Genomic DNA, 18,162 nt, shown 5'->3' with positions numbered 1-18,162 from the left:
ACAGCTGTAGGTCAGCTTGTGCTTCATCCCTGCACCACCTCATGCAGGCTCTCATAGTTGTCTCTGTGTTGTTGCAATACGGGAATCTGCGTTTCACAGGATTTCCTCTGGGAACAGTGTTCAAGAACGGTACAGGAAGAGTAGAGCCAAGTAGTGAGTGGAGGAAAGAACCCTGGAATATCCTGTGCTACAAAATGCTGGAAATCAAGCTGGGACTCACACAAGTCTAGTTGTGGCTAGGAAATGCACCTGGCACAAGCAAATGGTCAGAGGAGAATAATTGCCTTCTTACAGCAGTAGTGATGGTAAACTGCGTTTAGTGTCAGTTGCTGAGAACTTCAGTTGATGAGATGTGGACACAAACTTCACTACCTGTGAAGTCTTGTTGCAAACTTATTTTTGCATGCATAGATACACAAAAAAAGGGCAAATTCATAAAATAACTGAGGAAGTGAACAGTTTGTATTCAGGAAAGCTGAGGCAGAATTTGAGAAGTTAACTTGAAATATTTTTGTCTTGGTTTTAGAAATTCCACTTGGCAATGCATTTTGGGAGTTTTATAAAAATAACATGATTTTCAATTGTAGTTTTCCCCAAAACTTCTGATCTTTACTTGTCTGCAGTGTTGGCTGCTGCTTTTCCTCCACACTGCTTTTGAGAACAAAAATACAGTTGATTTCTGGTTCTGCTGATTACTTGTAAGTTTGACTTCAGCTGCCAAGTGTGAATACTGATGTTTAGATAACGCCAGGCCACATCTTGTGGCATTACACTTTTACAACTGATAGCAGAATTTAAGCACCAAACCCAGAACACAGTTCCTTCATTTTTCAGCCTCTTTAAACACTACACCTGTACTAAAAATACTGGCTTGTATTACAGTTAATGTACCAACTGAGTTACTTAGGTGAGTTCAGACCTTTATAGCAGAAGACTCCAGTAAACATATGTTTATCCCAGCAACATTTTGCTTTCCACTGACTAGCCTGGAAAATAAGCTGCACTTGCAGAAGCTTCCCTTTCCCAGTATAAGCTAGGTTTGTGCTTTGGGTCCTTGTATGTTGGCTAATTACACTGTGAAAGCATCTCTCATATGGACCCATTTGAACAAATATATGTAGGACAAATGAGCATGCATGATGCTGTCCTCCCACCATACTCATGCACAGAAACACAATTGCTGGTAGCTTCAGCTGCATATAATTTTAGCACTAAGTATACTCATTTTCCTAGAAACTGCAAGCAAGTGTTACTACAATAACATCATAAATGTGCATACATTAATTTATAAAGGAGCTACTTTATAAAAACTGTGGATTTTATTGGAAAAAATTAATTTTATTTTAGCCTGTGAAACAGATATACCATAGATAGTTTTGTTTTCTCAGACTTCTGACAAAGCTTTGTATTGGTGCTCCTTTTCTCACAGATTCAGTTCTGTTTCTGTTGGGTTTTGTCTGCTGGGGAAAATGAGAACTTGAAGACTAATTAAATGTAAGGTTGGGAAAATGCTTTGTAAATCTGATTCCATGTTCTCGATTGAATGAGCAAAAGATAAATCTATTGGTAAGCTGGGCCTTCCCTGCATGTGCAGCTTATAGCTTAGTGCTTGCTGGGTGAAGAAATGGGAGGGCATGCTTGCAAAAGCCATGGGATGGGCAGGCAGGGTACAACTGCACTCAGAGCAGCTGTGAAGCCAGAGTTGCTCTCTTTCAGGGCAGCAGGGCACTGTTTGTCAGCCCATTAGGTGTGTTACCTCTGTACAGGGCAGAGACTCTGGCTGTTTTGGAGCTGTGCCAGGAATTCAGACACTGCTGTTTCTCTGCCCCAAAAGCAGGCATAGTGCAGAAAACAAAACCAGGCTGGTCTGTTGTGGTTAAAAATAAAGAAGTAGTTGATACTGCAGGAGAAGAATGCTGAGAACAGGAGTTGTGAAAGCGGAAATGAATAAACACTGTATTAATGATTTCGTTTTTCTAAGTTCCTGAAGGTGTCCAAAGTGCTTGTGCTCTGTACAAGATTAAATCCAGTGCCTCAGAGAAAACAGAAGATTAGAAATATCAAGACTGATGGGGACACACCAGTCATTCTGCATGGAGGAAGAACTGACACAAAATGAGATGGTCAGTGTACAGGTGCCAGGGCCTGAGCTGTGTCCCACACTGAGGGTCTGATCACAAGAGTCAGCAGCCCTGTCCACGTCACTCTTTGAAAAGTACATCAGGACCCTTAAGAATTAGGAGGAGTTTTTTTTTCAGCTGTGTAATTCTAAATTCTAATAAGCAAGCTTTGCTGGCAAACTTGCAGCAGACTTCAGGGAAGAAATCTGACTCTGTAGAGAGAATAAACATTGACAAGGACACCAGTCAATAAAGACATGGTAATTGGAGACCAAGTTAGGAAGAGGGGCTTAAAGGTGAGGATAAATAGCGCAGGACTGTTGAAGTGTGGCAGGTGAGGCCAGAAGGCAGAAAGTAGAAGTATTTAATAAGGTTATGTGACATGGTGTCCTGCTTTTGGCTGAGACAGTAGTGCTGTATTTTTGGATTCAGTATGAGAATTAAGTTGATATCACACTGATGTTTCAGTTGTCGCTGTGCAGTGCTTGCCCTAAGCCAAGGACTTTTCAGTTTCCTGTGCTCTGACAGTGAGCAGTGGAGGGAGCATGGCTAGGACAGGGGACCTGAACTGACCAAAGGAATTTTCCATACCACAGAGCATCATGCCCAGGATATAAACTGTGGGGGAATTGATCAGGAGGGGCCAGTTACTTCTTAGGGATGAACAGGCATCTGTCAGCAGGTGGTGAGCAATTGTATTGTGCATTATTTGTTTTTCTTGGGTGTTATTCCTCTTTCTGTCTCTTACTATTACTATCATCATCATCTTTTTTTTTTTTTTTTTTGAATTATGAAACTATTCCTATCTTAACCCCTGAGTTAAGGGTTTGTGGTTTTTTGTTTGGTTTTTTTTTAAATTCTGATTCCTCTCCTCACTGTGTGTGTGGCAGGGGGAGCAAGCGACTGTGTGGTATTTAGTTTCTATCTGGGGTTAAACCATGACACATGGTCATAATACTAGCAAAGAGAGATGTTCCCAGCAGACGGAGATTGAGGGGGGAAGATGAGCCCGTGAGCCCATGACCCTTGCTGTGCTTGTGTGCTCTATGGCTTGTGGGAAATTTTCAGGGATTCCAATCTAGAGGAGGATAAGAGATAAAGGAGTATAGAGAGATGGCTGGAAATCCTCATTAAATAAGATACTGCAACATCTGCAGTTGGTATTCTGAAATCTGAGTGGAAAGATTAGACTGTTGTGTATTAGCCCACAAGGCTAAAGTGCAGCTCTGCACTGTTGGAACTTCTAATCAGCCTTCAGGACGGCAAGTACTTTGGTCTTGATGTACAAACAGTTTCATCTGTCAGTGTTGCAAATCTTATGCTAAATGAATTAGTATTATTGCTGTCTCAGAAATGGGGAAATCAACACCCTAATAAATTTGGGGGCTTGCCTGAGATTACAGTGAGTATTTAGTTACTTGATGGCCAGGCATTAGTTGTTCTGCCGCTGCTGTGGTCTCCAAGCCAGCAGTTAATGTTCTTTCATTGGAGCCTCATGAGACTGTGTGCTCCTTTCTTAAATTAGTTGTATTAGGTACTCCAGCGAAGAGTCAGAAGTTGGGGAACAGTCATCCTAAGAGGCAAGATAGTAGTGTTTACATTGTTGCTGGTATTCTAGCGCCGTGCAAGTCACCAGCTGCCCTTGCAGTTGAGCTCAGGGGTGAGTGGGAGCCAGCGAGAGGCTGCCCTGCACTGCTGCCTCTCACGGGACACCTCAGCGGGGGGAGCAGCGTCTGGCAGCCCTCCCACCCAGCGGGCAGCCTGCCCCTGCTCTCCAACCTCCTCTGCCACCTGCTGCTGGCCCCTGTGCTTGATCATGCCGGCTCTGCTGTCCACACAGCAAATGTCTCACAGGGGCCCTTCAGTGCAATCTCTAGAGTGCACTCTGGGGAAATTCCTACCTGCCGTGGAAAAACCAGAAAACTGAAACTGATCATATTCCACCAATATTCATGGGGAATTTGGTCACTAATTCTGAACAGAACTGAGCTGAATAGAATGCATACATAATGTATTCAGGGTATAATTTTCTTTTCGTACTACCCTGCATCTCATGAGGCTTCCCCCTTCTCACTTCAGAAATACTTCTCATTAGCTGAATTCTTCTTGGTAGTCTTTCAAGACACTTGACTTTTGCAAGTGATAATAAATGCAATAAATCTCCTTGCTTGCCAATAAAGAGGCATGTTGATTCACTCAGAAAAATGTCTGAAGCGTTTGGAGTAAGTTCAGGTGGGTGGAGTTATGACTTGATAATTTAGTTTGGGTTTGAAACCAAACGGCCATGAGATAAGAATGGTGTAAACTAATGGTCTTGCTGGCTGTTGGAGTGTGAGGCTGGTGGAGTCACAGGGCAGGACTGCCAGTGGGTAATGATGATACTCTGCTGCCTGATAGGTATTCTTCCCATTCTGCAATTCAGCTGCTGGTGTGTCTTCTTGAAAATATGCAAGAATGTGAAATAGCAGTTCACTGGGTAGGGGAGGGAAAGCTATCGGCAAAAGAAGTCTTAACTAGTTATGACAGGAATTTCTAGTTCCAGAGAATCAATGAAATGCTTCTTATCCCTGCACTTTGAGAATGAGGTGCTTGCCACTCTTATCTAAAACTGGGAATTTGTTGAGTTTTAAATAGATTAAAGGAGGTAACCCATCATTGGGAAATAATGCAGAATTCCCTAAAGGTCTTGAGGCAGCTGTTCCAACTTTTCCAAATAAAACAGCTAAAATGTTTTCCTTCCTAGCTTAGTGACAATTTCTGTGTCCAGAGGGGACTGCACTGGGAAGGATACCTGTATTTCTGACTTAAGTTTATATTGTGTATACATTTTTGCAGCAGGCATTTTCTATAGTGAAAGGAGAATTTATTTCATAGTATGCTAAATCTTCAAGCGTTGTTTACCCAGAGTGGAAAATGTTTGATTTTTGTGGACCGGCTACGAAACAGTTCCATGTACTTGTTTTGCTGGTAGACAGCCATACTTTAATTTTGTGCTGCAAATCACTGAAGCTACTTGAGATCTGGCATGTAATGTATAGTAGACTGTACGTTCAGCTAGTGCTGTCTAGACTGGGCAACTTCTTTATTTTTAAATCAAGTTAGTTCCCTTCAATTAATTCAACTGATGGCAAGGGATTTTTTACTCAAGTTAATACTAGTTATGTCAGGGTATGACAGCAGAGGAGAAAATGCACCATATTTCCTAATCGAGTCAAGCCTTCTTTTAAAGCAGATTTCCTTCAGGAAATATCCCCCCCCTTCCGTCGGCAGTAACTGCAGATTTCTGCAGCCCGGTTCTGTACTGTGCACCGCACAGCACGGCAGTGGCCGTAGTTTCCCGATGCCCGGAGCCAGCAAGAAGAGCCGCCGGGCGGGATCCGCGCCTGTCGCTGCCCGCGCACCCCGCAGGGCCCGGCTCCGGCTCGCACAGCGGGGCAGGTGCCTGGCTCCGGCCGGGCTCGTGTGCGCCGCCGGGCCGGCAGCTTCGCCCGTGTTCGGCAGGAATTACCTGCCCACTGGGAGGGTGTTCAAAGATGCCTCCTCCGCTCCTCTGGCGGGAGAGGCAGAAGCAGGGCTCCGCTATGCTAAGCCGTGGGCTCCTGGGGCTCGTCGGTTCCTCCGGTGTACACCGCGGTTCAGCCGGGGTCGGCCTGGCCGGGCGGGGGAAAGGAGACTCGCACAAGTGGGAGCGCCGCGGCGGCTGCCGGTTCTCGGCGCACCGGGACTTCCGAGCGCCTCCCGCCCGACCTCGGACACCCGCCCGCCCCCGGCCAGCGCCGCCGGCCCGGCACGACCCGGACGCCGGGCGGGGGCCGGGGTGGGCGAGCGGCCTGCGGGGGGCACGGCCGGGTCCCCGCCGCCGGCCGGCAGGAACCGCCGCCCTCCCCCACCGCCGGCGGCCCTCCCTTCCGCGGCTTCTCCCGTCGCGGCTGGCCCAGCCCACGTTTTCCCTCTCTCCCCTCCCTCCGTGGTCATGTGTCGCCTTTTTTGTTTGCAGTGGAAACAATTTCTCGCTCTCGGGCTCGCACCGAGGCGGACCGCTGCCCGTCGGGAGCGCGGGGCGGGCGTGGGGCAGTCGGGCCCCATGCAAGCGGCGGAGCCCCGTGCGCCGGGACCCCCGCGGCACCCCCGGGGCTCGGGCTGAGGCGGGGGCGCGCCATGCCCGGCTCCGTCAGATGAAACTTTGTGCCACTGCCATGAAGGGACCGCGGTGAAACCGCCGCCCCCCGCCAGGTAAGTTGCTGCTGCTGTTGTTGTTGTTGTTGTTGGCCGGGGTTGCGCGGGGCGGCGCGGGCCGGCCGCGGGCAGCGGCGCGGTGCAGTCCCGCCCGGCTCGGCCCGGCCCCGCGCCACAACTTGGTCGGGAGTTGGTGCGCGGCCCGGCGTGCGCGCCGCCGTGACCCCGCCGAGCCCGGCCGTGCCCGCGCCGCGGGGCCGCGCCCGGCTCGAGCTCGTCCCGCCGGGGGTCCCGGCGGCGCCCGGGCCGGGACCTCGGGGCACGCGCGCGCACGTGCGGCGGGGCGCGCGGGGCCGCGCGGGCCGGTGACACCTGGCCGGCATTGGCGGGGTGCGCGGCGCGCGCCGCCCGGCCCGAGCAGCCCCGGTCGCCTGGCAACGCCATTGATTGGCTGCGGCCGCGGCCAATGGGCGGCCGCCCCCCCTCGCGGCGGGCGCGGTGGGAGCGCGGGCGGGGGGCCCGCCCCGGTGCGCCCCCCTCCGGCCGCGGCGGGCGCGCGTGCGGGGCGCGTCCGCCGGAGCCGCCGCGGGTTAAACGCGTTCGTCCGCCTGAAACGGGGGCTCGCCGTGACCGCCGCTCTTTTGTCTGCCGGTGGGGCGCCGCTGCAGCTGCCACGGGCCTCGCTGGCAGGCCCCCCCCGTACCCCCCCTGTTGTGGCCCCAGTCGGGCCCCGCCGTCGCGGGGGCTGCCCCGGGCACCCCGCCCGCGGCGGCAGTCGCTCTTGGGCCGGGCGCTGCCAGACTTCCCTGCCGGCTCTCCGTGCCGGCCCGAGGGGGCTCCGCGGGGCCGCGGCCGCCCGGTCACCCCCGCTGCCTGGAGCGGGGAGAGAGAGAGAGAGACAGGGGAAAAAAATCATGAAGTGATACGGCCCTTTGGGAGGATACTGGCAAATAAGGAAATTAAACAGAAAGAGAGCAGCGTGTTGTCATAGCAACAGTGCAATTAAATTACTTTACTGTCAGCCATCATATAATTTTCCTGTTTAGAAGCTCATGGGACGGAACTTCCATTTGGAGTCAAAGTTAAGCGTGCGGCTTAGGTAGGCAATGCCAGTGCCCCTGGACGCTGGCGATTCCCTTGTTTACCTCTGGTTGCGCTGGATGCAGTTTAGAAAACTAGGAAGTGGGGCCGACGCAAGTTTGGCCTCCTGGTGTTTACATCTGCATCGGTATTTTTTCCTTTTCCACATACTTACTCATGTAAATCTGCACATTTTCACTGAAGATGTTGAGTGTATTGATGTGCTTCCCTGCAGAAAAGTTCTGTGTGTTTCATTTTTAGTAAATATCTGCTTTGGTGTAACTTCATTATAGGAAGACACAAAGAACTTAAAAGTTTTCGGTTTTGCCCATTTATGACAGCTAAATTAAAGTCCATTATTTCTCTTTCCCATAATGGCTGCGTTGCTCTGTTTGTCCCTGCAGACAGCTAGTTCATTCTGTTTTTACCTGTAGCTTTTTTTGGCTTTCGCTTACGGTATTGACTGCATGACTTTAGGTAACTGCTGGGGTTATGTTTTATGTACAGGGAATCATTTAATTCTTGTTCAGTGTTTGTGCAGAACATTTTGTCCATTTAAATACTGTTTTTAACTCTGTCCAGGTTTTGTTCCACTTCTGTTCACATCTCCAAGAGCTAATTCCTGGCAGTTTGGCTGTTTGTAGAAGCTAAGGGAGCCTGTCTCCTGCTTCTGAAGTAGAATTGTTGGGCTTGTCTGCTTCTCTCGAATTGGACAAGGGCCCAGCTTCGCTTTGCATCGGAAGTGCTCGGGACATTCCAAGTATTGGTGTCACAGGTGTCCCCCCAGGGCCTGCTGGTGCAGCACCCTCAGCAGCTGACCCCACCTCTCACAGGCCACTGTTGAGCATCACAGCGGTCTTTCTGACTCTTGTTTTTTTCTATTGTGTTTGAAATAAGTTCAGCTTACGTTAAAATCTACTCTGTTTACATACATTCTTAAAGTGCTCTATTGCTCTGGCACTTGCTTCCCCATTTTTTGGCCCTGGGCCCAAAAATACCGGGTGTTGCTTTCCCTCTTACTTTCTCCTGACCTTGCTGGTTTTTAAGTTACACTCTCATTTCTGAGTTTTGGTGCAGCCAAGTCAGCATGGATGTTTGTCTGCCTGTGCCTGTAGCCAGCGTGATTTTAATCATGGTGCTGTTGTATTGTCCTCAAATGTGAAACAGCTGAAATTAATCTGAAGCAACTGGCCATAAGTCACTCTTACTATTTTTTAATTCACATCCTTATTAAAGTGATACAATTGGGATATTCAGTGGTTTGAAAACACCGCTTCCTCTTTAAAGAGACATGGTTTGGAATTTCCTCTGTAGGGCTTCATGTGCATGCAGAAGTGAGGTGTATCTGGATTATCATCTCATTCCATCAACTGAAAATTCTTCCCTGTACTGACTTTAGATAATTTTATTCCACAGTTGTGGATGAGTGTTATGTGAAACTGTCACATTTAATACAGATGGCAAAAGGCCAAGTGACCAGTTAGGGAAAAGCTGTCAAATTGTTACACAGGAACTTTTTATGAGCTAACTTTTCTCTTTCTCCCTTTTCTTTGGATTCACTCTCCCAGGAGCTGCTGTCTAAATGGGTCCAGTCATGCCTCCCAGTAAGAAGCCAGAGGGCTCAGGAATTAGTGTTCCCAGTGGATTGAGCCAGCGTTATCAAGACAGTGATTTATCAAAGGCGCTTCATGATGACGAGGACCTAGATTTCTCTTTGCCTGCCATCAGATTAGATAAAGGGGCCATGGAAGATGAAGAACTAACTAATTTGAACTGGTTACATGAGAGCAAGAACTTGCTGAAAAGCTTTGGGGACTCGGTGTTAAGGAGCGTTAGCCCTGTCCAGGACATCGGTGATGACACGCCGCCGTCTCCTGCCCATTCTGACATGCCCTACGATGCCAAGCAGAACCCCAACTGCAAACCTCCTTATTCCTTTAGCTGCCTCATATTTATGGCCATTGAGGATTCGCCAACCAAAAGACTGCCTGTAAAGGATATATACAACTGGATTTTGGAACACTTTCCATATTTTGCAAATGCACCCACTGGATGGAAAAATTCTGTGCGACATAATCTGTCCTTGAATAAGTGTTTTAAGAAAGTGGACAAAGACCGAAGTCAGGTGAGTTTGGAACTATGGGAATCTCTCTGGCTCTGAAAATATTCACCTGCTAATCCCAGAATATGTCCTTAACAACGGAGTATAGAATGTGCAACCCTGTGCCTGGTAATGTAGTTGATAAGGTTCAGAGGGCCAGCATTTCTTTCGCATTGCTCATTCTGATTTTATTAAATTCATTGTCTAGACATCTGTAAGAAAGTGTTCAGAGTGTGTGTGTGTGTGTGTGTTTTTCCCCCCAGCTGGTGTCTTCATGCATAGTGGTTAAATATTGTTTTTAGTTATCATGCTGTGGTAATGGTTTCCAGCTATACTAGATGAATGTAATCATGTTATAAATAGGCTGCTTGCTGTTCTTGGCTTATACAAATGTATAGTGAAAGGGTATGCCTTATGTAAGAGTCCATTGCTATTGCCCTGGTCTGTGTTGTAATCCAAAAAAACATTTCTTTGTTTTATACAAGGAGGGTAATGGTGATGCAGCTTTGTTCCATTTCAGGCGAGTTTTAGAGAAACTCTTCAAAGAGCAGAGGCAGGTCTGGCATCAGAGGTGAAGGTTACCATTCACCAAAATCCCTCGTGCTCTTTGGGCTCATGTAACTTCTGCAGCTGGTGCAGAGCAGAAGCCCTGGGAGCACAGCTTTGCTTTTGGATCTCGGTTGTTGTCTCCCGGCTTCACTGCTGATTCCCCAGCAGCATCTGCAGGAAGAGGCTGTGTGCAAGGGAATGGGAAAGTGAGCAGAGCAGTGTGGGCAGTCCCTTGCATAGCCTTCTACTCTGTCAGTCTGCCTGGGAGCAGGAATCAGTTTCCAAAGGGGACCTTCTCAAGAAGCAGTGGACTGGATGAATCTTTGGCAAAGTATGAGTATACTGATAAAAATACCGGCTTGCAGATTAATTTCAGAGGCCTTCTCACAGGTTACAGAAATAAATAGCAGGTAAAATCACATAACTCATGGTCTGTCTCTAAAATTGGCTGAAGATCAGAAAGTGAACACTTCACCCTGGTAGAAACAATAGATGCACTCAGCTTTTGTATTTCAGTGAGTTAAATTCTGTGATTGTCTTGTAATTTGTTACCCTGAAGCTCGACTTCTCTTGGTGGTGCTGTTCTCCCTGTTTTGTGTGCAATTTAACTTGAAAAGGTCTGGAATAGAAGCTCAAGTAACTCTAGAGGAAGAGTCATACACTATCCCAAACTAGCAACTTTTCATTTTAGATGAGTTAACTTTCTTTTCTACAGAGCTTTCATTTTTAAAGGATTGACATGTCTATCTTTTTTTTCTTTCTTTTTAAAAAGTTACCTAGAATCCACTGTCCCCATATTACTGATCACACACTGTATATTTGTATTTTTTATCAATTAACTGCTGTGAAAGCTCGTGTGTGAGATTAAAAAAATCTGTTCCTGAACTGGATCTTTTTATGTGTAAGCCAAAGTCTTAAATTCTGGTTGGGAAGTGAGACTATAATAACAATGCCACAACAGACTTTTACAGCCCTGTTCCAGACTGTAAGAAATCTTCATACAATGCATTTAAAAAAACCCACCAAAATAATGTAACTGGCAAGGCATATGTTTAACTCAGCCATTTGTGTTTTGTTCTGACCCTCTTCCTCTGTTTACAAGTTGACTATTTAGATTTCAGCTTCCTTCCTATGAGGAACTTGTCTTCATGTCTATCTGTCAAATATCCGGCCATCCACTGAGCTCATCTGAACAATACCACGCTGCACTGCTGCTCTGTGGGGACGTGGTGCAGCACAATGCATGGCTGGTCACCTGCCTCTCAAATTCCTCATTACAGCCATGCTTACATGGCCAGACAGCAAGGTGTGGTGGGAGGCCTTGCCTGTGTGAATCACAAGGTGGAGTTTAATGATTCCAGGAAAATCACAGATTTTGAGAAAGAAGTTCTTCTACTTACTGAAGATGCTAATAACTGTAGGTAGCCAGCTTTAAGGTGAATGAAAAGGGAATTTCAAATGTAAAATGCACCACAGCAGATCATTCAAGTCTCCTGCTGGGTTTTTCTTGGTGTCCTGGCCAAGGGATGTGGCAGACAGAGTCTTGAGTGCAGAACTGGCCCTGGGTCAGAGTTGCTGAATCAGGTGCTTGACAGCTAATTGCGGACTTGGAAAGCAGTAAATGTCAACTGATGGCTTTGAAAATACCTTCATGTGTGTGTGCACACACTTGGGCTTGGTTTGGTACCTTGCAGCAAATATCTCTGCTGTTTAGAAGGAAGGTGTCCATCTAAAGGGTTTTTTGCTTTTGGTATGGGGCTTGGGGCAGGGGAAAGGGGGGCTTTCATCTGTAAGGAATCATTTTATGCTACTTCTTGCAGACAGCTTTTGCAAATTGCAGGGTTGGGGTCTGCCTGTTTTACTGGTTTTACATGGAAAAAAGCAATATTTAGCAAATGGCATGTTATGAAATGCTAACAAGATGGGCTCTGAAACATATACAGTATGGGGAAAAGGAGTTAGTGCTGGGAATTGCAGGCATTTGCTGGTTGATGTGCGTTGACACATTGTGGAAAGCTAGAAGCTTTTCCTCTCATAGTTGTGCTTTCCAGTGTTTGTTTATGTAGCCTTTCAGTAATCATTTTTCTAAAAAAAGTTCTGCTGAACACTTAATTCTTTTTTGAACTCCCTCTGCATAGTAGTTTTCTCAGTCTTGAGTTTCACTAGTTTATATTCATGGGGCTAAATATGAATCTAGTCATCTGCAGCTTTTTCTGCCTGCATGTGAATGCTTGAATTTCCTGATGTGAGATCATTGTAATGGAGAGGGGGAAAAAAAAGGACAGGATTAATCACTTTTTTTTTTTACTTGCCCTGTCCTGGTGCTTTTAGGTCTGGTGTGGAATGTGGAAGAGAGGATTTGTTTTTACATTGCTGCTATTCCACATCAGCTGCAGTGCCATCAGGCTTACCTGGCAAACCAAAAGCCTGGCTGTTCATGGAACTGCAATGAGGCTGATCTGGATCGAGGCAGAGAGCTGGGCTGAAGAAGGGAAAATGCTGAGCCCTTGATTGTACAAACCTCTTTGCATTGAGCTCAGCAGTTTAATAATAGTTGGCCAGAGTATGAAGTTAGCACATGATGGGGAGTAGATGTGGAGTTCCCTGGCTTTGTTTATACTGCCAGACCTGTGAATTCACTTGTTCAGATTAATCCTATTGTGAACGTACAGATCTAAATGTCCTGTCGTCTGTGTCCCACTTAGTAGAGCCCGTTAGTCCATCACTTCCCTACCATCTGGTCCTTGGCTATAGAGAGGAATTTTTCTTGTATATGTGTCTCCATGGCAACGAGTTTGCAGTTGATATGGAAAGTAAGCAGTTGCCCTAGCAACGGAGTTACTGATGTGGCAGCTTCTCTGCTTGCAGGGAAAGGGCTAAGCTAGTTCAGACCCATTATGTAGGTTTGCTGTGATTATAGCTATGCCCACTAGTGCTGCTCGAGCTAAGGGGCGGCTGAAAAATTTTGTTACAAGCCCTATTTCTGCCTCCCTTGAAAATGTGATTTATTCATACAGGGATTCCTGCTTTGAACAAAGGCTGGTAGGATTGTCTTTCCAGGGTGTGTGATGTGTGTGTGCCTTTTATGAATTCAAACTTCCTCAGTCATCGTTATCAGATGAGGAGAAATGATATTTGACCTCGCTGGTTTCGCTGCAGTATTTTTGTCTCAGTGAACAGCCCACGGTTATAAAGGTTGGAGCTTTTGTCCCCATGCTTCTCTCTGCTATTCTGCTGGTTTTTCCCTGGTCTCCGCTTCTTTGGGCATCCATCCTATCCTCTTTGTGTCTGCTCTGCATTGTCTGAGATAGGAAAACACACACATGCTGTGTGCATGCTGAAGGAATTCCAGTATCTGAAAGGTTTATTTGGCACTTATGCTGAGGGATGTCTTAATAAAAACGTAATGAGGGTAAAGGATATGTTTATGGGGATGGGAGAAGAAAATTCTCCTGGCTTGATGTGGAAGTTATTCTTAGAAGTACGTGGTCCATAACTGGGTCACGGAGATCCAGCCAGGCTCCTCCTCCGTCTGGAGCAGGCTCTGGGATCTGAGGACTCCTGAGTGGTCCTTGAGCTTTGCAAGAGCTGATGTCCAGCCTGTCCTCATCTAGTGCACTGTCTCTCATAAGTGCTCTGCCAGGGCATCTTGACAGGGGCCATGGGAAACCCTTTGGGCATGGGAGACTTTTCAGGAGTGCCTCCTGCAAATGTCTTTCCTCTGATGTGATAATATCTGGGCTTTTGACAGTTAAAATCCTGTGCAAAGATCAGTGCTATCTGCAGTGAGAAGAAAAGGACCCTGCTTGTTCTTTGTTAGAATCTCCTGATCCAGTCTGCATATGCACAAAGGTGAGGGAGACAGGACCCTGTCCTCCCTATTCTAATGTTGCCGAGGTTTCCTGTGAAAGTTCAGTTTCACACTGGGAATAGGAAATAATCTCCTCTGTTTTTAATGTTATCACCTAGACCGATCCAAATAACAGAATTGTCAGAATTTCACTGCATTTATAACATCTGGGGAAGCTAAAGTGAAAAAATGCCAAAAATCAAACCCAACAAAACAACCCCTCAGATTCACGTTAAAGGCTTTATGTGACATGGACTCCATTAAAAAAATAATTTCCTAAATAAGCTAGTGCAATTGTTAATTTAATTATTAAAAGGATGTTTTCTGGTTTTTAACTGGAATTTATCTAGTTTAACTTGAAATGCATTTTCTTATACTTTTGTCTGTCCTATGAAAAAGCTCTCTAATATCAGAAATTTTCTCCTCAAATTTATGTGTGGAGAAACAAGGGTCATCTCTTTCTAGAAAAATCATAAAAATCTCTAGAACCATACTGTAAATGGAGTTGCAAGATATTAGACAATTTATGGAGAACTTTTCTTGAACCCTTTTGGTTTTATTTTTGAATTGCAAACCCGAGAATTATACAGAATATTTAAATAATAGATTTCCTAAAGCTGTGCATGGAAGTAACACTCTTCATTTCACTGGCTTCCAGCTGCTTGACTTAACATCAGAGCTAACTCTTTCCACAGGAATCTGCCTGAATTAACTGTTTTAGAGCTGTACAAAGCACAAGCAGGAGAGACAGGAGAGCTGGCAATATCCAGGGAATCCTCTGAACCTTATATCTAAGGTGTTTGTGTTATCTTGCTCTCAGTTGGGAGAGCCTGCAGGCAGGTGCCCTGCTGTGTAACTGAGGTGTTGGATGCGCACTGTCAGGCCATTGACCCACCAGAGGGATTGGCCACTTAGGTTAAATAAACTGGAGTAAGGGGCCCTTTCTGTGCCCCTCACCCACAGCCAAGATGATGCAAAGTGTGTTAAGCAGCACTGAAAAAGTGTAGAAAATCAGGAGTGAGCTGCTCTTTACCCATTGGGCTTGGGTTGTGGTGAGGTTGGTGAGGCCATTACCCAGCTGTGTTTGCACTCCCTCACTTCCAACTGTTTACTCCATCACCTTCCTGGCACATGAACTTTTGTGTTTCTCTGACACACAGCTGATCTGGCTGGATTTGTGTTTCAATCTTCTTTTAATTCTTGTGTTGCTTTTCAGTTCAAGTCCCCAATTCAGGTTACAGTGCAGTCCAGGTGACAGTTGTGCCAACATGACAAGGGGAATAGAGGTGATGAGGAGGCTGGGCATTGCCAGTTGGGATTGCTGAGACAAGCCATTCCTTACAGAAGGGCTGGCAGCCGCATGATGCTTGGTGTGGTAATGGATGTAGTCCCTGCCCCAAGGTAAAGGTAAAACATGGACAGAAGTTTAAATGCAATCGGACACTTCCTTCTGCTGGAGGTGTTTGTTTTGGTTTCCCCTCAAGAGCAGGACTGTGCTGTTTGCTGTTCAAGTGGCCTGGGTTAGTGACTCTTCTTGGTGTTTTACAGCAGATTTGAAGTGATCAGAGTCTGGGCTGCCATTCTCATGCATCAACCCTGCTGAACCTGACTGCCTGTTCCCTTTCCTGGGAGGTGAAATTGATCTGGGGCTGTATTGGCTGTATTGCAAGCCCCTCTTCAGCTCAGACTTGGCACATCTATCACTATGTAATGAGCAGGCTGAAGACTCTTTGTATTATTTTTGTTTAGGTTATTTTTCACTGGGCTAGTTTAGCTGGATTCATTTCAGCTCCCTGTTTAGTTCATGGTTACTGTGGTCAGAGGAACACCAGTGTCAGCACAGGCCGTAGGCTCAGCTCTGTTTGATCTGGCATGAAGCTGTGCCTGTGGCTTCCAGCCAGCTCAGAGCTGACCTGGTGACAGCAGGAGAAGATGGGGAGGGGAAGGGGTGAAAGATGCTCTCCCCTTTGAGAGTACAGGCTGCACTTAAACCTCTGGGGCTGCTTCTATGTTCAGTCAGATACACGCTTGGTGCTGGATTGGGTCTGTAAGACACGGGTGAAATGGTTGAACAAAAACTGTACCAGGATGTGTGCACATGTGTGTTTTTTCAAGATTTGTTTCTGTTGCCCAAGGTTCTTCATTTTGGCAGTAGAGGTGGCTCTGTGTGGACCTGTGCTGTGCATCCTCTGAAAAGCTGTTATGGAAGAGGAAAGGATGTCTATAAAATCAATTGTCAGGCTTTTCCCATGCTGCTGTCATTATGTTCTCATCACCTCCTGTGTTTCTTTCCAATTGTCAGAGAGATAATGAAGTGCCCTTGTCACTGCCAGCAAAGGAAGCACAGATCTTGGAGCTTCACTCTGGTTTGAGCACAGGAGGCCTCGCTGATGATGGGCTGAAGGATGTGGGCACACAGGAGCACTTTGACATGTCCATTAGTGAATGTGGCAAGGCATGCCTCCAAGCACCACGCCCACGATGGTGGCTGTACTAACTCCAGCTGTAGCTGAACATCAGAGATGAGCTGGACTTGCTGGTGTGGCTGAGTGGATGCACTTCTGTCTTGCACTTCAGTTCTTCAGCAAAACATCAGAGGATCCATCTTAATTACTAAATACGTGTCTGTTAGACTTCCCTCTTCCTTTTCTAAAAGGGAGGTGTTTTACATTGTCTGAAAGTGCCCAGGAAATTGTGCTGTGTGGCTCCTTTTCCTGGGTGAAGACCTTGAGAAAAAACATTTGAAAGTCTTGGTCGTAACAGTTGAAGCAGTTGAAAATAATTGAGGAGTTGAGGATACTGTTCAGGCAGCCTGAAGCAGCCTTTGGTTGCTGGAGAAGCCACCTTTCTTTGCTCTGAATTCAGGCAGTTACTGTGTCTCCACTGAACCTTAACTCAGTCCTGCAGCATGATGATATTTCAGGTAGAGTCATTCACACAACTGGCCTGGCAGGGTCTGGGCAGCAATCTGAAAGTTGCTTATACCTGGTCCTTCTGTGTTATTTTCAGCTAATTGCTGTATCTTCCTAAGTCTAGTTAATACAAATGAATGGTATAGAATAAAAAAAGCCAAAAACCTTATGAAGAAGGGGCTGTGTGTGAGTGTTTTTAATTTAGCTGCTTGTCATTTGTATGTTGAGCAGTGGTGGGTTAGCATATAAAAGTCAGTTGACTTGTGTCATTGCAAGACTGGGCAGACTTGCTCGATGAGGTCACGGTGCACGCACTGCATGGAGCTATAACAAAGCAGTATGTCATGAAGCTCAAAAAGTCCAAGTGCAAGGTGCTCCGTCTGGGTCAGGCAATCCCAGTTATGAGCACAGACTGGGAGATGAGGTCATTGGGAGCAGCCCTGTGGAGAAGGACGTGGAGGATGTCATGGCTGAAAAGCTGGACATGCACCAGCAATGAGTGCTTGCAGGCCAGACAGCCAACTCTCTGCTGGGCTGCATCCAAAGCAGCGAGGGCAGCAGGGCAAGGAGGGAATTCTGCCCCTCTGCTCTGCTTTTGTGGGACCCCACCTGCAGTGCTGCATCCATAGGAAGGACATGCACCTGTTGAGGAGGGCCAGAGATGATCAGAGGGTAGAAGCATGTCCCACGAACGCAGGCTGAGAGAGCTGGGGTTGTTCAGCCTGGAGAAGAGAAGGCTGCAGGAAGATCTCATTGCAGCCTTCCATTAATTAAAGGGGACTTAAAAAAAAAGAGGGAGAGGGACTTTTTATACAGACAGAGAGTGACAAGACAAGGGGGGACAGTTTTAAATGAAGAGACTTAGATGAAGATGTTTGGAAGAAATTCTTTGCTGTGAGGATGGTGAGGCACTGGTGCAGGTTGCCCAGAGAAGCTGTGGGTACCACATCCCTGGACGTGTTCAAGGCCAGGCTGGATGCAGCTTGAGGCAACCTGGTCTGGTGGATGGCATTGCTGCACATGGTGGCTGAGTTGGAACCAGATGGTCTTTGAGGTCTCTTCCAGACCTGACTCTTCTATGATTCTACTCAGTTACTCTTGTGAACACAGATTTGTTTAAGAAAAAGCCCCATGTGGCTGCCTCTGGTTAAGTTTTGCTTAGCAAGCATCTAGGGAAAGATGTGGCCCATGCTTATATGTATTTTTAAGTTAACAAAGCTTTTTATCTCTAAGTAATTTGCTTTTATCTTTTGATACATAGTCTGATATTTTTAATCAGTACAAGTCTGGTAAAGGTCTTCTAGGTAAAGGAAGATACTGAGGAAAGTTCATTTTTATGAGATATATTACAATCTTGTTGGTTTTGTGATACTT

The 18,162-nt window shown here is 46.6% G+C and overlaps 1 protein-coding gene across 8 annotated transcripts in view; it reads left to right on the top strand.

Moving 5' to 3' along the window:
• The window catches only part of FOXN3 (forkhead box N3), a 206,447-nt gene that overhangs the window by 66,324 nt on the left and 121,961 nt on the right, over positions 1–18,162 (top strand). For 6 of the 8 annotated variants that reach the window (XM_054634467.2, XM_077180606.1, XM_077180605.1 and 3 more), the window contains exons 2-3: positions 6,118–6,353; positions 8,945–9,501. In XM_054634467.2, the coding sequence (XP_054490442.1) occupies positions 8,959–9,501 (543 nt within the window). In that variant the 5' untranslated portion in view covers positions 6,118–6,353; positions 8,945–8,958. The remainder of the gene's footprint in view (positions 1–6,117; positions 6,354–8,944; positions 9,502–18,162) is intronic. The other 2 variants (XM_077180603.1, XM_054634465.2) reach the window with 1 other exon arrangement.

This window comes from Agelaius phoeniceus, chromosome 6 (genome assembly GCF_051311805.1).
Source record: "Agelaius phoeniceus isolate bAgePho1 chromosome 6, bAgePho1.hap1, whole genome shotgun sequence".
Lineage (NCBI taxonomy): Eukaryota > Metazoa > Chordata > Aves > Passeriformes > Icteridae > Agelaius > Agelaius phoeniceus.
This window is presented reverse-complemented; position numbering and strand designations above follow the sequence as displayed.